Source organism: Lygodium microphyllum, chromosome 24 (genome assembly GCF_053477565.2).
Source record: "Lygodium microphyllum isolate KBCC chromosome 24, Lygodium_microphyllum_v1.1.10, whole genome shotgun sequence".
Taxonomy (NCBI): domain Eukaryota; kingdom Viridiplantae; phylum Streptophyta; class Polypodiopsida; order Schizaeales; family Lygodiaceae; genus Lygodium; species Lygodium microphyllum.
The window spans coordinates 56,658,313-56,673,990 of NC_141158.1; the positions used below are offsets into that span (position 1 = coordinate 56,658,313).

The 15,678-nt window shown below is 40.9% G+C and overlaps 1 protein-coding gene across 3 annotated transcripts in view; it reads left to right on the plus strand.

Moving 5' to 3' along the window:
• LOC148015120 (uncharacterized) overlaps nucleotides 1-15,678 on the plus strand; it is a 69,846-nt gene continuing 54,168 nt past the window's right edge. For all 3 annotated transcript variants that reach the window (XR_015688354.1, XM_087665418.1, XM_087665419.1), the window contains exon 1: nucleotides 1-522. Coding sequence is in view for 2 of the 3 variants with exons in the window: in XM_087665418.1 (XP_087521544.1) it covers nucleotides 109-522 (414 nt within the window). In the remaining variant the exon portion in view is untranslated. The remainder of the gene's footprint in view (nucleotides 523-15,678) is intronic.

Sequence of the window (15,678 nt, forward strand, 5' to 3'; positions counted from 1 at the left end):
CCCGTGTAGGGTTTTTCGACTAATTCCAGAGTTTTCTCACGCCGAGGGGAGAGCATTTCACTTCGGCATTCACTGAGACGCCATTTCTTCCCTTTCAGAAAGCAACAGATGGACGTAAGAGAAGAGGAGCACAGCCTCTACAAAACAGCGGAGGAGCTTCAAACCGCCATAGCCACAGTTCTCTTTTTCCAGAACAACCCTGGCCAGCTGCGAGCTGCTAATGGCTGGATCACAACATTCCTGTCCTCTCCCCTGGCGTGGTCCGTTTCGCTCTACTTGGCGTTTCCCCCCCAGGGAGCGGACATTGGCTCCCAGCAGGAGGTCCGGTTTTTCTCCCTCAACTTGTTGCTTTCCAAAATCAGGACCGATTGGCTCCAGATTGAGGCTGCCGATGCCCAGGAGATTTACGACGTATTGCTAAGGCAGTTGCCTCTCCACAGACATGATAAAATAGTCGGCCCTAGGCTTTGTGTCGTCGTTGCAGCAGCTGCTGCACTCGTCGGTGCAGATGCTTGTTATGAGGTACGAGTCCAGCAAGAAGCATTGAGCTATTGGCTTGAGCATTAAACAATGCCAAGTACGTTAGCTTATTAGCTAGTTGTTGATCATCTCATATAGAACTTTGATACATACGTTGCTTTCATATTAAGAGAGAGGAATTCTGTATATTGGTCAAGTAGTTATCAGGACTAGCTAGTATTCGATCTCAAAATGTGGTTACTTTTATTTGTATGTAGGCTTGTTAAGAGGTTGTTCTCCAAAATAAAGTTACCCTCGGCTACTTTTGGCTCACCTTCTCAAACAATCAGGGATCTCAACACATTTTCTTAACTAAAGAACCCGAATCAGATTGGCTGAGGATAGTTAGATCCTCTTGGCCAAACTAGACTATATGCAGCATCTTGATAAGTTTAACATGATGATGGTGATCTCATCATCATCTCATGTAGCTAGTTATTATTTCCTTCACATCACTTGTATGAATGAATATTGCAACTGGCTTTCTGAGAACTAAAGACTTAGCAAGCTCAAACAACTTAAACTAGTAAATTAGCAAATGAAATGCTCATTAACATAGGAGCTAGAATGGCCCTAGTCCAAGGCACATGTGTTAAAATAGTGTGACGAAACAGTATGCATTCACACCATATCAAAGAGAGTAGGGTTTGTGAGTAGAAACACAGAATGTATGACAAACTCTGAGAGCAGAAGAAACTCAAAGAAAAAACAGAAGAAGAACAAGATGAATGATGAATCAGTGAATTATGCTAAGTGAATTAAGCTGATACAGCAGAGCTAAAGCCCTGAAGATGACTGCATTATCTTGTTTGATCAGGCCGTAGCACTTGAATGACGTAGTTCTTTGGTAGTAAGATGTCAAAGGTAATGCTGAATGGTAAAAGGAAAGGAAGATAGTTGTAAGGGAGCAAAATGTAGTTCTCAAGAGTTGTGAGAGATGAAGGACATGCTGAAATCTCTTCAAGATGATGGCTGCTATCAAGGCGAGTGTTGGGTAGCCAATTGGAGAAGAAGATGCAAGAATATTTGATGAAAATCTGTTTGTGTAAGTGGCTATAGATAGGTGATTGTTGGGCAGCCAGCCCTTTAGGAGTGAAGAAGTTGCAAAAACGCAAGTATTTGGTGCAGGGTTGATAAAGAGAGCATAATTTGTTGTAGACAGCCTAAAACTACTATAAATGCAAGCTTGATGGTGGTGCTAGTGAGGAGGGTTGATACCAAATCATATAGGCTGCAAAATGGCAGGTGGAGAAGTGGATGTAGAGATGGAAGCATGGAAAACTGTTGTAATAGAGTACCGAACATAAGAGACAAAGGAAAGAGAAACACTGCAAAAGGAAAGAATGTTGCACAAAGAACTTAGAAGCAAAGAGATAATCGAGAAATGTAATCTATATACCAAGATATGAGATAGTATAGAATCAATGCGAGTCATCGCTTATGAAGGCACTAACACTTGCTCCTCTCCCTTCACCAGAACTTGTCAGGCGATGAATGATAGATGATGCATGATGATTGGCATGTCGCAACGTCGTCCCTGGCACGAATTCGCCGTCACGAATTGCGTCTCCAAATTGTGAAACACTGTATGTCCCATTTCGGATAGGGCATGCCATGTGGCATGCCACTTACCCTCTCGCCCTTGCACTTGGTTTTGCTCTTACGTGCTTGTTTTGCTCCTCTACCTTCAACCCTCGTTGGTCTGTTCTGGTGCTCTTGTTCGGTTTGCTCCTACCCGCGTGCAACTGTTTCCAGCCTAGCCTGTTGCCCCCGTTGCTTGCGGTCTGCTCCCATCTGCTTGTAGCGGCCAACACCATCACCTCATCACTCTTCTTGCTTCTCCAACTTCCCTCTTCTTCCGATACTTTCCTCTTCTCTCTCTTCCGAGTTCTCCATTTTTTTCCTATTTTCTTTTTCCTTCTCCCTTTTCTTCTTTTTACTTTTCTCTTTTAAGTTCTAGGTTCTCAACTTCTTTCTCACTCTTGAGCCTTCTCCCTTCTCTCGAGTCTCTTCGTAGTAGCCAATCCTCTAGGATTTTCTTCAGCCATTTTTATTTCAGTTTTTAGCTTGAAATGGCTTCATCTTCGCGCCTCGCTCGTTGTGCCAGTGATTAAGAAAGAAGATCCGATGATTGGTCATGGTGGAAAGAAGTAAATGTTGACTGTTCATTGAGTGGTGAAGGATCTTGATCATGTACTTGCAAGCTTTGCCCATACAAGCAAACTAGTGGAGCAAACAAGATAATCCATTGAACCGAGTATTTCTATTTTGAATTTTTATTGATTTTAATTTTTCAAAGTTACATAAATATTAGAATAGAGAATAGCAATTGCCACTTGTTTTGTCTTATGCATAGTTAGGTCCGAGCTCATCTCCTATATGAGCCAAATTTAGAGCTACAGTTTTGTCCTAATGTGACGTTGGAGAAGCAAAGGGAGCTTTGTGACCATGTAGCAGGTCAACAAGCTTATCTTGTGTCTAGACCACGATGTGCTGAAATTAACTTTTGTGACACCATCCCCATTAGATGTGTCTAGATTAGGATCAATATCAAGAAGTGCTACCTCCACACCCACTGTAGGCATTGTATCGGCCATGGCATCAATGTCACATGTTGCGCGTAGATAGAGCATACTTGATGCTAGTTGGAATCCCAAGAAAGAAGTGGATACATTAGTGGCATGCTTTTTCTACCATGACCATATTTAGTTTTGTGTAGCCAGATCAGAGTAGTTTAAATTGATGTGCACAAAGATTGGTGAGTATGGCTCTTCGCATGTACCTCCATCATTGGAGACCTTACGCACCACTTTGCTCCACAAGGAAAAGTGCATTGTTGAGCATGCAATAATGACTAGAAAGAGCCTTTTAGCTAAAAATGGAGTTTTGTTGATTGTTGATGGTTGGATGATACACGCAAGCCATCCATTCATAGCATGGTTGCTTATTCTTGAGGGGAAATGTATTTCATATCTTCACATGATGCATCGGAGACAGGAAAGTTGACAAATGTACTTGCAGCAGATTGGGTTATAGATATTGAGCTTATTGGCCCAGAGCATGTTGTGGGATTCATTGCAGATGGAGAGCTTGTAAATAGGGTAACAAGTGCTATTATCCACGTATATTATCTGTATATCATAGTTTCATATTGTATAGCTCATTGCTTGAATAACCTACTAAGGATGTTGGTAACTTGTCATGGATTGCACTTTTCATAGACCAAGGAGCTCAAATGGTTAGCTTTGTTTTGATTCACCAGTTTCTTTGTTATGAGTTCTCTTTGCGGTCGAAGAAGACACTTCTAAAATACTTTGATATTAGATTTGTTTTAACTTCTTGATGCTAGGCAGATTAAGAGAATGCAGGGGTGCCTTGAGGGAGTTATTTCTTAGTCACGAGTTCACCTCATCAGCATTGGCAGATACTCCTTCAGGTATCTTATGTTTGGAGAAAGCAAATAACTTTGCTTTTTCGGATGATGTAAAGCGGATAGATGCTATGGTATCACCTATTGTGCATTTATTGAGTATTATGGATGTTGTGCAACCTTGCATTGGCTAGGTATATGAGGCTATAGATGGGCTGAATGAAAAGTTGTAGGAGTTGGCACCAAATGATGAGACATATGAGATCACGCCATTTAGTTGTGACAAGGTGAACCTCCTATAGCTCACCCATGCATGCAGTTGCATTTGTTGTGGATCCTGAGTTTCAAGGCAAGGGTCAGGAGAATGACACTGAGGTTATGGATGCATGGAGGCTTGTATTGTCTCGTCTAATGCTTGATCATGGTACTAGACGAAAGATTATAGACCAGCTTTCATGTTATAGGACCTTTCGGGGTTCTTTTGGTTGTGGGGATGCATTGGAGGATCGTTGTAAGATTGGGATAGCTTTGTGTTGGGATGACTATGGTTTGGATGGTCTTGAGTCGCAACTACTAGCCATCTGTATTTTGAGTCAATGAGTTAGCTTCTCTTGTTTGGAGTAATTTTGTGTTAGAGAGTCATTCCTTGGATAGTAGTGTGTAGAGCAGTACGGCCAGAGTGCCACATCAGCAGTCGCAGGAGCCACGTTGGCAGGTGCAGTACGGCTAGACCAATCGGATAGTTGCCACGTTAGCACAGTTGGTCAGGTACAACAATAGTTGGACAGTTTCAGGCAATCGACCTGATTCTGGTCATTTTTTTGGTATTTTTTCACTGCTATTTATAGCAATCCAGTCCAGCACTTGGATACACACACATCTGACATCTGACAGAGACAACCTGATGGTGATTGACAGCACACGGACTGATGGAGATCGAGGTCCTCAAGGCGGAGACATACGCAGATATTCTCTTTGCACCCATGTATATTTCTGCATTCCTATACAACATTCTACACTGCAGATTTTCTGCGTTTTATTGTGTGTCTCTCTCTCTCTCTCTCTCTCTCTCCTCTGCGTGTTTACTCTCAGTCTTGGTCCCACGCTTCCGCATCGCTGCACTCTGACATTGTGGAGTACATATGCTTACATTGCTTCAAAGAAGAGGAACCACCTTGGTGTGGAGAGGGCAAACAATTTGGTATTTGTTTGTGCTGATTTGAGGATGTTATGTAACAGTACGACAACAAAGCTTGAATCATTCACAGAGTGGGAGATGTAGCAAGAAGAGGAGATACATTCTAATGTTGAGGGAGATGCAACTGTTCATGGTACACATGTTGATGAGATTCGCACTGCAAGCGTAGCTAGAGCAGCCTTAGATTGTGACGATCTTTGATTTAGTTTGCTTATCATGAATCTCATGACACATGTACATTGTATATGATATTATGATATTGATGATAGTCTAACACTTGGGCAGTTGTGCCATGTCGACATTATATTTATACTTGCAATCTTGTAGTTGCCTTTTGGGCTATTTTGGCATGCTGCATTTTGCTTCAATCTAGAGATTAAACTTCATATTTGTAGTCTTTTTTGGGGCAAGGAGCATGTTCTAACAAAGATTGGACTTCATATTTGTAGTCTTTTAAGTTTTTTTGGCAATGGGCATGCTCTTTTAGCTTATATTTTAATGTTTAATTCATTGTTCATTGTTTTATGACATATGTGTTATGTGTTTTATAATTGGCTAGCTTAACTCTTGAGCCTTGTTAGTTGTAATTCAATTTGTAACAACTAGTTTTAGAATGGTGCATGATATCTTTAAAGTTAAAAAACTTAAAATGATTTGTCCTTGTGGATTATATACCTTGGTTTTAACACTCGACATGGACTATGAGTAAAGGGAACGATGACATGGGAATGGGAACAATATTTAAAAAATTAAAATTCATGAAAAAAATTTAATTGGTCTCCGTCTTGTCCTTGTTTTCGTTTCCTGTGCCTGTTTCCCGTTTCATGTTCCTATGCAAGCTAGCCAACATAAAATGCTAAAATGACCATCATAAAATGCCTAAATAATCTAGAATGTGCCTAGCCCTCTTTGGCATGCACAGTCTCAACCTTGAATTTACGAATTTGCTAATACTCTCTTAGATCATGGATGATCTAACACAATACAATATACAATGATAATGTTCCATCATAGTTTATACAACAAGGACTACCGGAGTAGAACCATGGATACCCAAGTAGTGGGTGCGTAAGCCACCAAAGGTGCCTTGTAGAGAATCTGATGTCGATGTCGAATGTATAAATGCCTAAAAGCAAAGAAGAAACTAATGTCGATGTTGATCATATCAATGCCTAAAAATAGAGAAGAATCATAGCACCTCTCAATATCTGTCAACAATGTGTTGCAGTAGCACACAAGACCATCATGTCAAAAATGCCTTCAATATATGTGACCATGGATCCCCTACCTTTGGCAAGACCACCAAAGTTTCCCCTCATGTGAGCTCAAAATGAGAGCCAATCCCGCTCTTTGTCAAAGAACTAGCTCATCATGAACCTAGATGTCAATCCTAGGTCCAGGATTTGAACTTGCTAGGCTTCGGTTGATGCATTAGGGAAAACCCTCTTGGGAACTTGTGCACTTGTATACATGTATATTTGAGGTGTACCAACCCCATCTCACCACCCTCTCACACTCCCCCTGTGGCGTTGGAGAGTTGAGGGATGATCACATCATCTATACTAGCAACTTGGAAGAGAGGCTCTTGTAGCCATCATCAGGGCCTAAACATGGACCTAGAGGTGAGGAAGACTTGCCAAGAGAGTCATCACACTTCATCATCATCTGTGCTTGCACATGTCATAAATTTGCTAATGTCCTATGGTCCTTTTGGAGGCCGCTCTTCTTGCCACAATAATAGCACTAAGACTTCTTCTTTCACCGTATGGCACCCCTCTTTGAAATTGGAACATCTAAAGCACCAAGAGATAGCATCCTCACAGTAACTTGAAGCTGAACACAACAAGTCTCCAACATAACACTTGTAGATGAGGAAATAATATCAGCATGCTGATCATTAGGAGAAGACGTGGGAGGAGCCATGATGAGGGAAATATAGAGAAGATGAAGAAAGACAAAGGAATCTTTAGGGAGAAAAGTATGCCAAAAATACAAACTCACAAGGATTGCACGAGTTCTTTGTAGTAAAGAAAGCACATAGAGAAAAGTTCAAGAGTAATCAGAGTGTAATGATGAGAATACGACAACCGGAGGCACATGAACCCTCTCTAAAGCTGAGTAGTGTATTACAAAAGGAAAATACAAACCGATCACAACCAAAAAACAACCTATAACCTATCGCCCGGCCCTGTATAGAAGCAAAAGAGCAAAATGCAGACAATAGCTGTAGTAAATTCAGTCGACTTGCAGGAAAACAGGTTGCCTTAGCCAGCAGACACCAAAACACAGATTTGGAAGAGTCAATAACAGGTTCCTAGCCTTGAAACAATCCTAGAAATTTGTAAATGGAAATGGCAGATTGCAAGATACTGAGAAAATAGCAGAAAAATAAACCAAATATTAGTAGAAGATGGTTGCCCAGGCTGCAAATCAAGGGCAGCAGTCAGAAACAAGTTTAATTAGCAGACGAGAAGTCAAACTCGACTTAAAACAGTGTAAAACAATAGTAGGAACAAGGATCCTGCAATCTAATACCATGTCAGAAGTGGGTGCAGCGATGGATGCATGGAAAATTGCTGTAATAGATAGTTGAACATAAGAGAAAGGAAAGAGAAACATTGCAAAAGAAAAGAACGCTACACAAAGAACTTAGAAGCAAAGAGATGCTTGAGAAATGGAATCCATATACCAAGATATGGGACAATATAGAACCAATGTGAGTCACGGACTATGAAGGCACTAGCATCTACTTCTCTCCCTCCACCAGAACCCGCGAGATGATGAATGATAGATGATGCATGACGATAATGACTCTAGAGAAGGAGCTTGAATAAATAGGCAAAAATGATGTCAGGTTGGCCAATATAAAATGCTAGATAAAATGCCTAAATAGTCTAGAACGTGCCTAGCTCTCTTTGGCATGCACAGACTCAACCATGAATTGTCTTATTTGCTAATAACAGAAGCCATGAAGTGCAATGTTCTCCTTGTAGGGTGTGAATGGTAGTGGAGAGGATGGAGAAAGGAGAGAAGAATATGTAAGAGTGAGTGTTAGAAGAAATGAATGTGTGGGAAGTGAGTGTTTTATTTATAGGCACAAACAGTGTGGAGTGATGTCCCAACTCTCTCGAGTGGTGCCTACACGCTAACTAATGATCCAAAGAAAACCTTTTTGTGGTTGTAAATGGAAAATCAAACTAGGAAATAGGTAGAGAAAATATATTGAATGACTTGGTTTCTCAATACCCCCCTTAGGCCCAAAAAGGAGTGAAAAAGAGGTGTGAGAGAGAGAAGATCAATCATGAAATCTTGATATTCCACTTATAAGGTAACTTACAGTGAAGAATGGTAGACATGATGAGCTAATAGTATTTGAAACTCAATCTTAGGAGGGAAGCCACAAGCTCTGCTACTCCATGTTGGAAGGAATACAAAGGCCTAGTTACCAAGCCATTGTTGAAACACCCCCTCTCAAGCCCAAAAAGGAGGGAAAAAGAGGTAACTTATAGTGAAGAATAGTAGACATGATGAGCTAATAGTATTCGAAACTCAATCTTAGGAGAGAAGCCACAAGCTTTGTTACTCCATGTTGGAAGGTGTATGAAGGCCTAGTTAAGCTATTGCTGAAACATCTAAAGTCTCGAACTAGGAAGGACTTATAGATCTTGGTTATCAATGGGAATGGGAATTAATGGGTGAAATGGCATGGAGATATCAACCACCTATTGAGAAACCTACCACATGCAGTTTGTGTTTTTGCATTTCTGCGTTTTGTGTTTAGGGTTTGTAGCCCCAAAAAGGGGCGCCATCCTAGACTGACTATGCCTATTGATAGGCTACTCTCTCATTCATTCCTTACGGCTGATTCATTTAGTTCGTCACCTCTTCTCTCCAGCCTCTCCACTACCCTCACACCCCTTCAAGAGGACATTGCGGTTCGTGGTTCGTGGCTGTCATCATCATCTTCCTTGTGCTACGGCACCCTTGTTCCCTTGTATCACATTCACTCCATGATTCAAATCTTTATCGTTCCATTCATCAGAGTTTCTTCTCCCCTCTCTTCTCTTCTTAGTGTTTACCAAGCTCACTCCGTGTTCCTCCCCGCAACCCTACTATCTCGTTGGTACGTCATCTTTTGACATGGTAACAAAGCTTGATCTACTCATCTAGTAGCGAAGATCCTCCACTCCAGTGAAGGCAAAGACCGGTGTCGGGTTTGGCATCCGCTTCTCTCCTTCTTCCGTTGCATCAAAATCTCGTTTTTGCAAATTTCAAGGTTTTCAGCTTACTGCCCACACCCCTTTCGGGGAGGACATCGTAGTCTCAGCTGTCCCTTGCTGTCATCTACAGTCTGGCGCCTGTTTCCAGCCTTTCACCCACAGTTTGTAGCTATTTACAGTAGAGTGACTATTGCTGATCACTCTCCATCTAGAAAATAATGTCATTTTTGCAGATTTCAAGTATTTCAGCTTGCTGCGCACACCTTGGACGCAGAGGACATTGCGGTCCAAGTTGGCCATTGCTCTTTACAACAGTCTGGTGCCTGTTTCCAGCCTACCACACACTGTTCGGAGCTGATTTTAGCATGCTGATTGTTACTGTTGGTTTTTTTCCTGCGTTTTTAGTCTCTCTCTCTCCCCTACAACCTACATTTTTAGTCTTTCTCTCTCCTCACTTGCGTTTTTAATATTTCTCTCTCCTCACCTGCTTTTTCTAATGGTTGCAACCTCTTATTGATGGTCGCATCCTCCCACTGACAATTCACTTCTAGCCCTTCCACTGCCCTCTCTACCCTTAAGGCAGACATTGCAGTTCATGGTTCATGGCTGATCTCTTTCTTCTTCATCAAGGCACACTGGTATCCATGGCTTCTTTACCAACAGATGACCAGACTACTAGGTGCTCCTATTGTGGCAAGAACGGTCATTCCACTGATGACTGTCGACATCAACCTTTGCTCTCCACCCCCGGGAGTATATGCGTTTTCCACTAGGCGCTCCTTGTGCCACCTCTCTTTTCTGGGCCATAGAGATCGTTTTGCATCGGGTATCAGAGTACTATGCTTAAGGCCATAAGACGGATCCGATGCGCACTAGGTTCTTTCGAGCACATGGAGGATCGATTGGCGCTACGACCTCTTGGAGATCGTTGCAATGCTAGTGGCAATCTTCTTCCATCTATTTTCGGGTATAGTGGCTACCATAGTCCGCGGTTCTACAATTTGCTTCATCGAGAAACGATGATTGTTTGATACGGTCTCCTCGTCAATCCGCTCTTTCGAGAGACAGTGGTTGCTCTACTCCTTTCTATTCTTTGGCTACCTAGTCCGCTCCACTGAGAGACAACGATTGTTGCCCACCTCTTGCTCATTCAGATCCCCACCCTTCCCCACCCTCGACTACTCAGGTTTGAGAGGCTACCTCTGGGAGCTCTTCAGCACCCTAGATACCTTTTTCAGCACGACCCGCGGCACTTCCTTCGTCATCAGACATTTCGGTGTCCGTGATCCATGAGTTTTTGGATTTCTTATCTACTTTAGAGGGGGATTTAGAGCGGGATCTTGGGGTGGTTGTCTTTGACCAGTCATCTCTTCTACTGATACCTAGGATCTTCAGGTACCACCTAGATCGGGACGTCGGAGGTTAAGCCGCGACTTGGTGACAAGGCCTTCGTATTCCTTCCAGCATGGATGCACGAGCTAGTGGCTTTGCTTTGCTTTGCTTAGCATTTGACTAAAAGATTAGTCAAATGTGCTAACGAGACTTGCATATGGGATGCGTACCTTAATTATTTCACAATGTGGGATCTAGGATCCCAAAATATTAGTTGATGCCAAAGGCAAAAGTTGTAATAAGTTATGTTTGATAGATACTAGTGTGAATGTATGCTAGGGTTTGCACTAAGAAAACATAGCATGTATGACCAAGATTGAAATACAAAGACTCAGATAGAGAGAAGCAAAACTCAAATCCTAAACGCAAAGCATAAAACTCAAACATAGAGAGAAGAAACTTTGAAGTGAACAAATACTGTAAATGAATGTAAGAGTGTACAAAATGGCCAAGGGTAGAGCAATTCAATGTTAGAGAGTGACGTCCATCGAAGATAGATCTTAAGTATTGTGACCACTAGTTGGAGTGCCAAAGAGAGGAAGATTGTTAATTGCAGATCCCAACAAATGCTGGAGATGTTGGTGACAACTGTTTTAATGGAAGAGGAAGGTGGCAATACCAGAAGCTTGCAAACATAGCTGAGTAGAAGATGTCTAGATGAGGAGTGTCGCTAGCTGCTGCTGCTTGGAGTGGTGAAGACTAAACACAAGTTGTAGAAGGACTGCAGAAGCTGTGGGAGATCAATGTCCACTGTTGCCTGGTAGAGGAGGGTTCAAACGCAAGTTGGAGACACACTGTATTGGTGATGGCAGAAGAGTCCAAACACATTAGGGAGGAGGGTGCTAGATAGTGGGCAACAACCAGGGAGGAAGGCACTAAGCACTGCAAGGGCTAATGGAATAGTGGAGCAATTGCAAAGCGTAGACCACCACGTGGGTGAAGGTTGATGGTTGAAATTCGCACTAAAAGAATGAGAAACCTATACAAAGAAATGAGGTTGAATAGTGGACAGCAGCCTGTCTATTTATAGATGTTGAAGGGTGCCCCAAAAAATTAGGGTTTCAGGAGACCATTGAAAATCTCTCGAATTGTGCACCAAATTTGTGTTTTTCATTAATTGAGTTTTGGGGCTATTTAAAAATGCTAATCAGTTGTAAAACAGGTTTTAGCTCAATAACTAGGTGGTACTTGGTTTTAGATTTTGGCCTAGACCAATTTATTGGCCACTAATGTCAGTGATGACATTAGAGACTAGGCATTAATTAATTGATTAATGTCAATGTAAGGGCTAATAATTGCTCAAGGATATTTGGAAGACGAATTGGATAATAATTAAATTAGCTTAGCCAAATTAATTATTGGCCAGTGGAATTGTTATTTTGGGTTCTAGAATAATTATTAACTTAAAATATATTAATTCAATAAGTTGAATAATGTTGAAAAATGAGATTAGAAGACTGCCACTTGGCAGAACATCTCCATGCAAGTGGGAAAAACGTTTTTGGGGGTTGGAGGAAGTCTATTTCAGCTATTGTAGAGAGGAGGCTATTAGAGAGCAAGGAGATGCTGCTGATGTAGTTTGTAGCCACTAGGAACCGGTCTTACAATAGGTGACAGTTGTTTGGAGCCCCTAAGTATAGGTGACAACATCCCAAGGTTCTTTTGATGTAGATGATAGCGTACAAGAGGGGCAATAGTCTTTTTAGTGGCCCTAAGCTGTAGGTGACAGCTTCCATGGCTGTCTGTTTGAGCAAGGTAGCAGTAAGTTTTCAGTCTTTCTTATGATGAAACTCTGAAATTTCTCTCTATAGAATTCTCTCTCATTTCCCAGCCATTTCGCAACTCCTCTCAGCATTTTCTAGCTATTTGAGTTATCGGAGGAAGAGGTTTTAGTCAATCTTTGTTGTACACTCTAATTTACAATAAAAATTAGGGTTTGACAGCCACCTGGGGACATGGGCTCAAAATCGAGAGCCTAGGACTTGAATTCTAGCAGCTTAAAATTAAAGAATTTTAGGGAGATTCAAAAGGCCAGCCAGCCAATATTTGATTTGGGGCTTAATGTTTCTTTCAAGGCGTAGTATGAAGGCCAATCCCTTAGCAAACCAAGGGGTAAATTGATTGGTTTGGAGGCTTGTTGGTTAGTTCTGGTAGCAAGGTCTTAGATATACTCCATTTGTTTGCAATAAAAGCTAAAGAAATACCGTAATGGGTGCCACTTTTGGGGCCAACAAGCTGCCATTGTCCAAGAATAAAGTAGTAAAGTGTGGATTTTCAATTTATGTGAATTTGGTGCTCGTTGTAATTGTTGATTAATCAGGTCATTACCACTCTTTGCAAGGAGAAATGTTGGTTTTAGGATTCCCCTGAAGTAAAACAAGGATGAGTCCCCTATGAAACCCCCTTAGAGGAGGAGGGAATAATATGGAAGAGAGTGACAGTGTTAGAAGAAATGAATGTGGGGGATGAAGAATGAGGGAGGTTAGATCGTACTTATAGGTGCAGACTCTCTTGAGTGGCACCTCAACTCTCTTGAGTGGTGTCTATTGAAGTCTCTTGGGTGGCGCCGCATACACTAACTAATGATCCAAATAAAGCCTTTTTGGGGTTCTAAATGGAAAAATATAAATGAAGTAGAGGAATTGACTTGGTTTCTCAACCATAGGCATTGATTTGGAATTTTGGCCCCAATTTTAGTGCACCTTGTGGTATTTCTTTAGGCTACCAAGAAGGATGACAATTTGGTGTATTGGTCCACTACTAAATTTGGTTGTACATTAAGTGCTATAGATAGCTTTTGGTTAGAAACATAAAACATGGAATAGGAAATTTGGACGGGGTCGTCAAAACAAGATAATTGTGAAACATTTCACTTCGAAACGTTTCACGTCCAAGAAGGTCCCAAGTGAACACGAACTGAAATGGTTGAATAATATATGTAATATATATTTTCTTATAAATATTACTACTCATGAGTCACTCTATAGTATTCTATACAAGTACTAAGACTCCAGAATCATGGCATGCAAGTGTCCAATTTACACTTACAAACAACATTTAAATTTTAATAAACTACAATCACAAGCTAAAGAGTTGAGAGTCAAGCGTTCGGACATTAAATTGGTTAGTTGAAGAATCAAGCAACTTACGAGTTCAAACTTCATATGCACTACGGATTTAATTAATCGAAGGTTCAAAGAATACAAATCATAAACAATACTTTCAACTTCCAAGCCAAGAGTTGAGACTCAGAGAGTCCGTGAGAATGTAAAATCATGATTAACTACAAAATACAATGCACACATCTCTTAAAAAGTGAATGGTTCAAAATCCCTAATTTCAAGTTCTTAGATCTCAAAAGCACTGCTCTCTAGTACTCTCACTAGAACTACCATCACTTTCACTATCACACTTAGATGAACTTGGAGTTAATCTCAAAGGCTCTTAGCCTCTTAGTGTATCGTGATGAGGAACATGAGAAGTAGCTGCAGTAGATGACTCTGCAACTTCACGACCCTGACGTGTAGAGGATAAGATTTGGTGCTTCATCCTCTCAATGTCCTCACGAATGAAGTCATAGACATCATCTTCGGGGGTTTGAGGTTGCAACATAGTCATATCTGTTGCTCACACAACAATCTTTCTAGGGTCAAGCTTGTGTGGTGTCCAACTTGTTGATCCCTTACCATCCAACACTCCTTTTTTCTCAAACACTTGAAGTTTGGCATTTGCATATGCCAACTTATTCAATTGGCCAGTGCTAAGCCTGCAAACACAAAGGATATACATATAAATTATAATGTTTAGGATACTTCGTAAATCACTACTTTATTTTGAAGCTTTATATCTACCATTACCTATTGTGATCTTTGGTGTGAATATCACCCATAATACTCCAAAGATGCTTTGCTGTTGAAGAACTAACTGGTTGTGATAGTACTTGCAAAGCCACCATTTGAAGGGTTGGAGTTAAAACCCTAAACTTCTCCCACCAAGATACTGGAAGGGGAAGATTATCCTCATCCTTTGTTATTTGTCTTGCAAATTGTGAGTTTGCATTCCCCCTATAAGTTAGGAGGTCATCCTCAATGCTATTTCGCATAGTAGATGTTGGATATACTCTCTCCAGGTATTGCGTCCACCCTAACATCAATGTTTTTTTCCCCTAAGAAAAGAAAATTTATGGGTGGAGAATATGTGCAATAGAATGGATGGGACGTTGAAAGTTGAAACCAATTCCATCTACACTCAAAGATTTGAGTCATTTGGGAGACATTGTACATATAGTCAAAAGATGGAAGACTCAAGCGTCAAGACTTGAATAAAGTCTCAATTTTTAAACTAAAGAGGTAGTTTACGACATATGTTATAGAATTAAAGAACAACTTATATTTCCTTACTTGTTAGTTGACAATACAGTGTAGTCACGGATAGCATTACGAAGCCTTTCCATAAACTCATATAGAAGGCCCATGGTAGCTCCTTCACTATCACACATTTGCAACATTGATACTATAGGAAGTAGTGCACATTTGAGTCCATCTGTATCTCTCCAAAACTCAAATGTTGTAGATTGTGTGCGTAATATTTAAGGTATTCGAAGTGGAACATTTTGACCAATCCAGCCACTCCTGATCCACTACCATGCGTCTCATTGTGTCCTTGCATTTCACTAACTCGAGGTTAACCATGTGTTTATTAAGGGAATATGGCATAAGTTATAGTCGTAAGTTATAAATCATGATTACAATTTGTAATAAAGATAAGACACATAATCCAATTTGTAACTCACATACTTGCACAAAACTAGAAAAATATAGCAAAATCTTGTTTTGGTGAGTCTTACAAGCTCCCATTGGCAATGATGTCTAAATAGGCTATGAACAAATGACTTTCAAAGAACAAAGTTGATCAGCCCTAAATCCTTCTCCACAATAGATCCAACCCATGGAATCAAGCCAATGTCCTCCATCATCAAG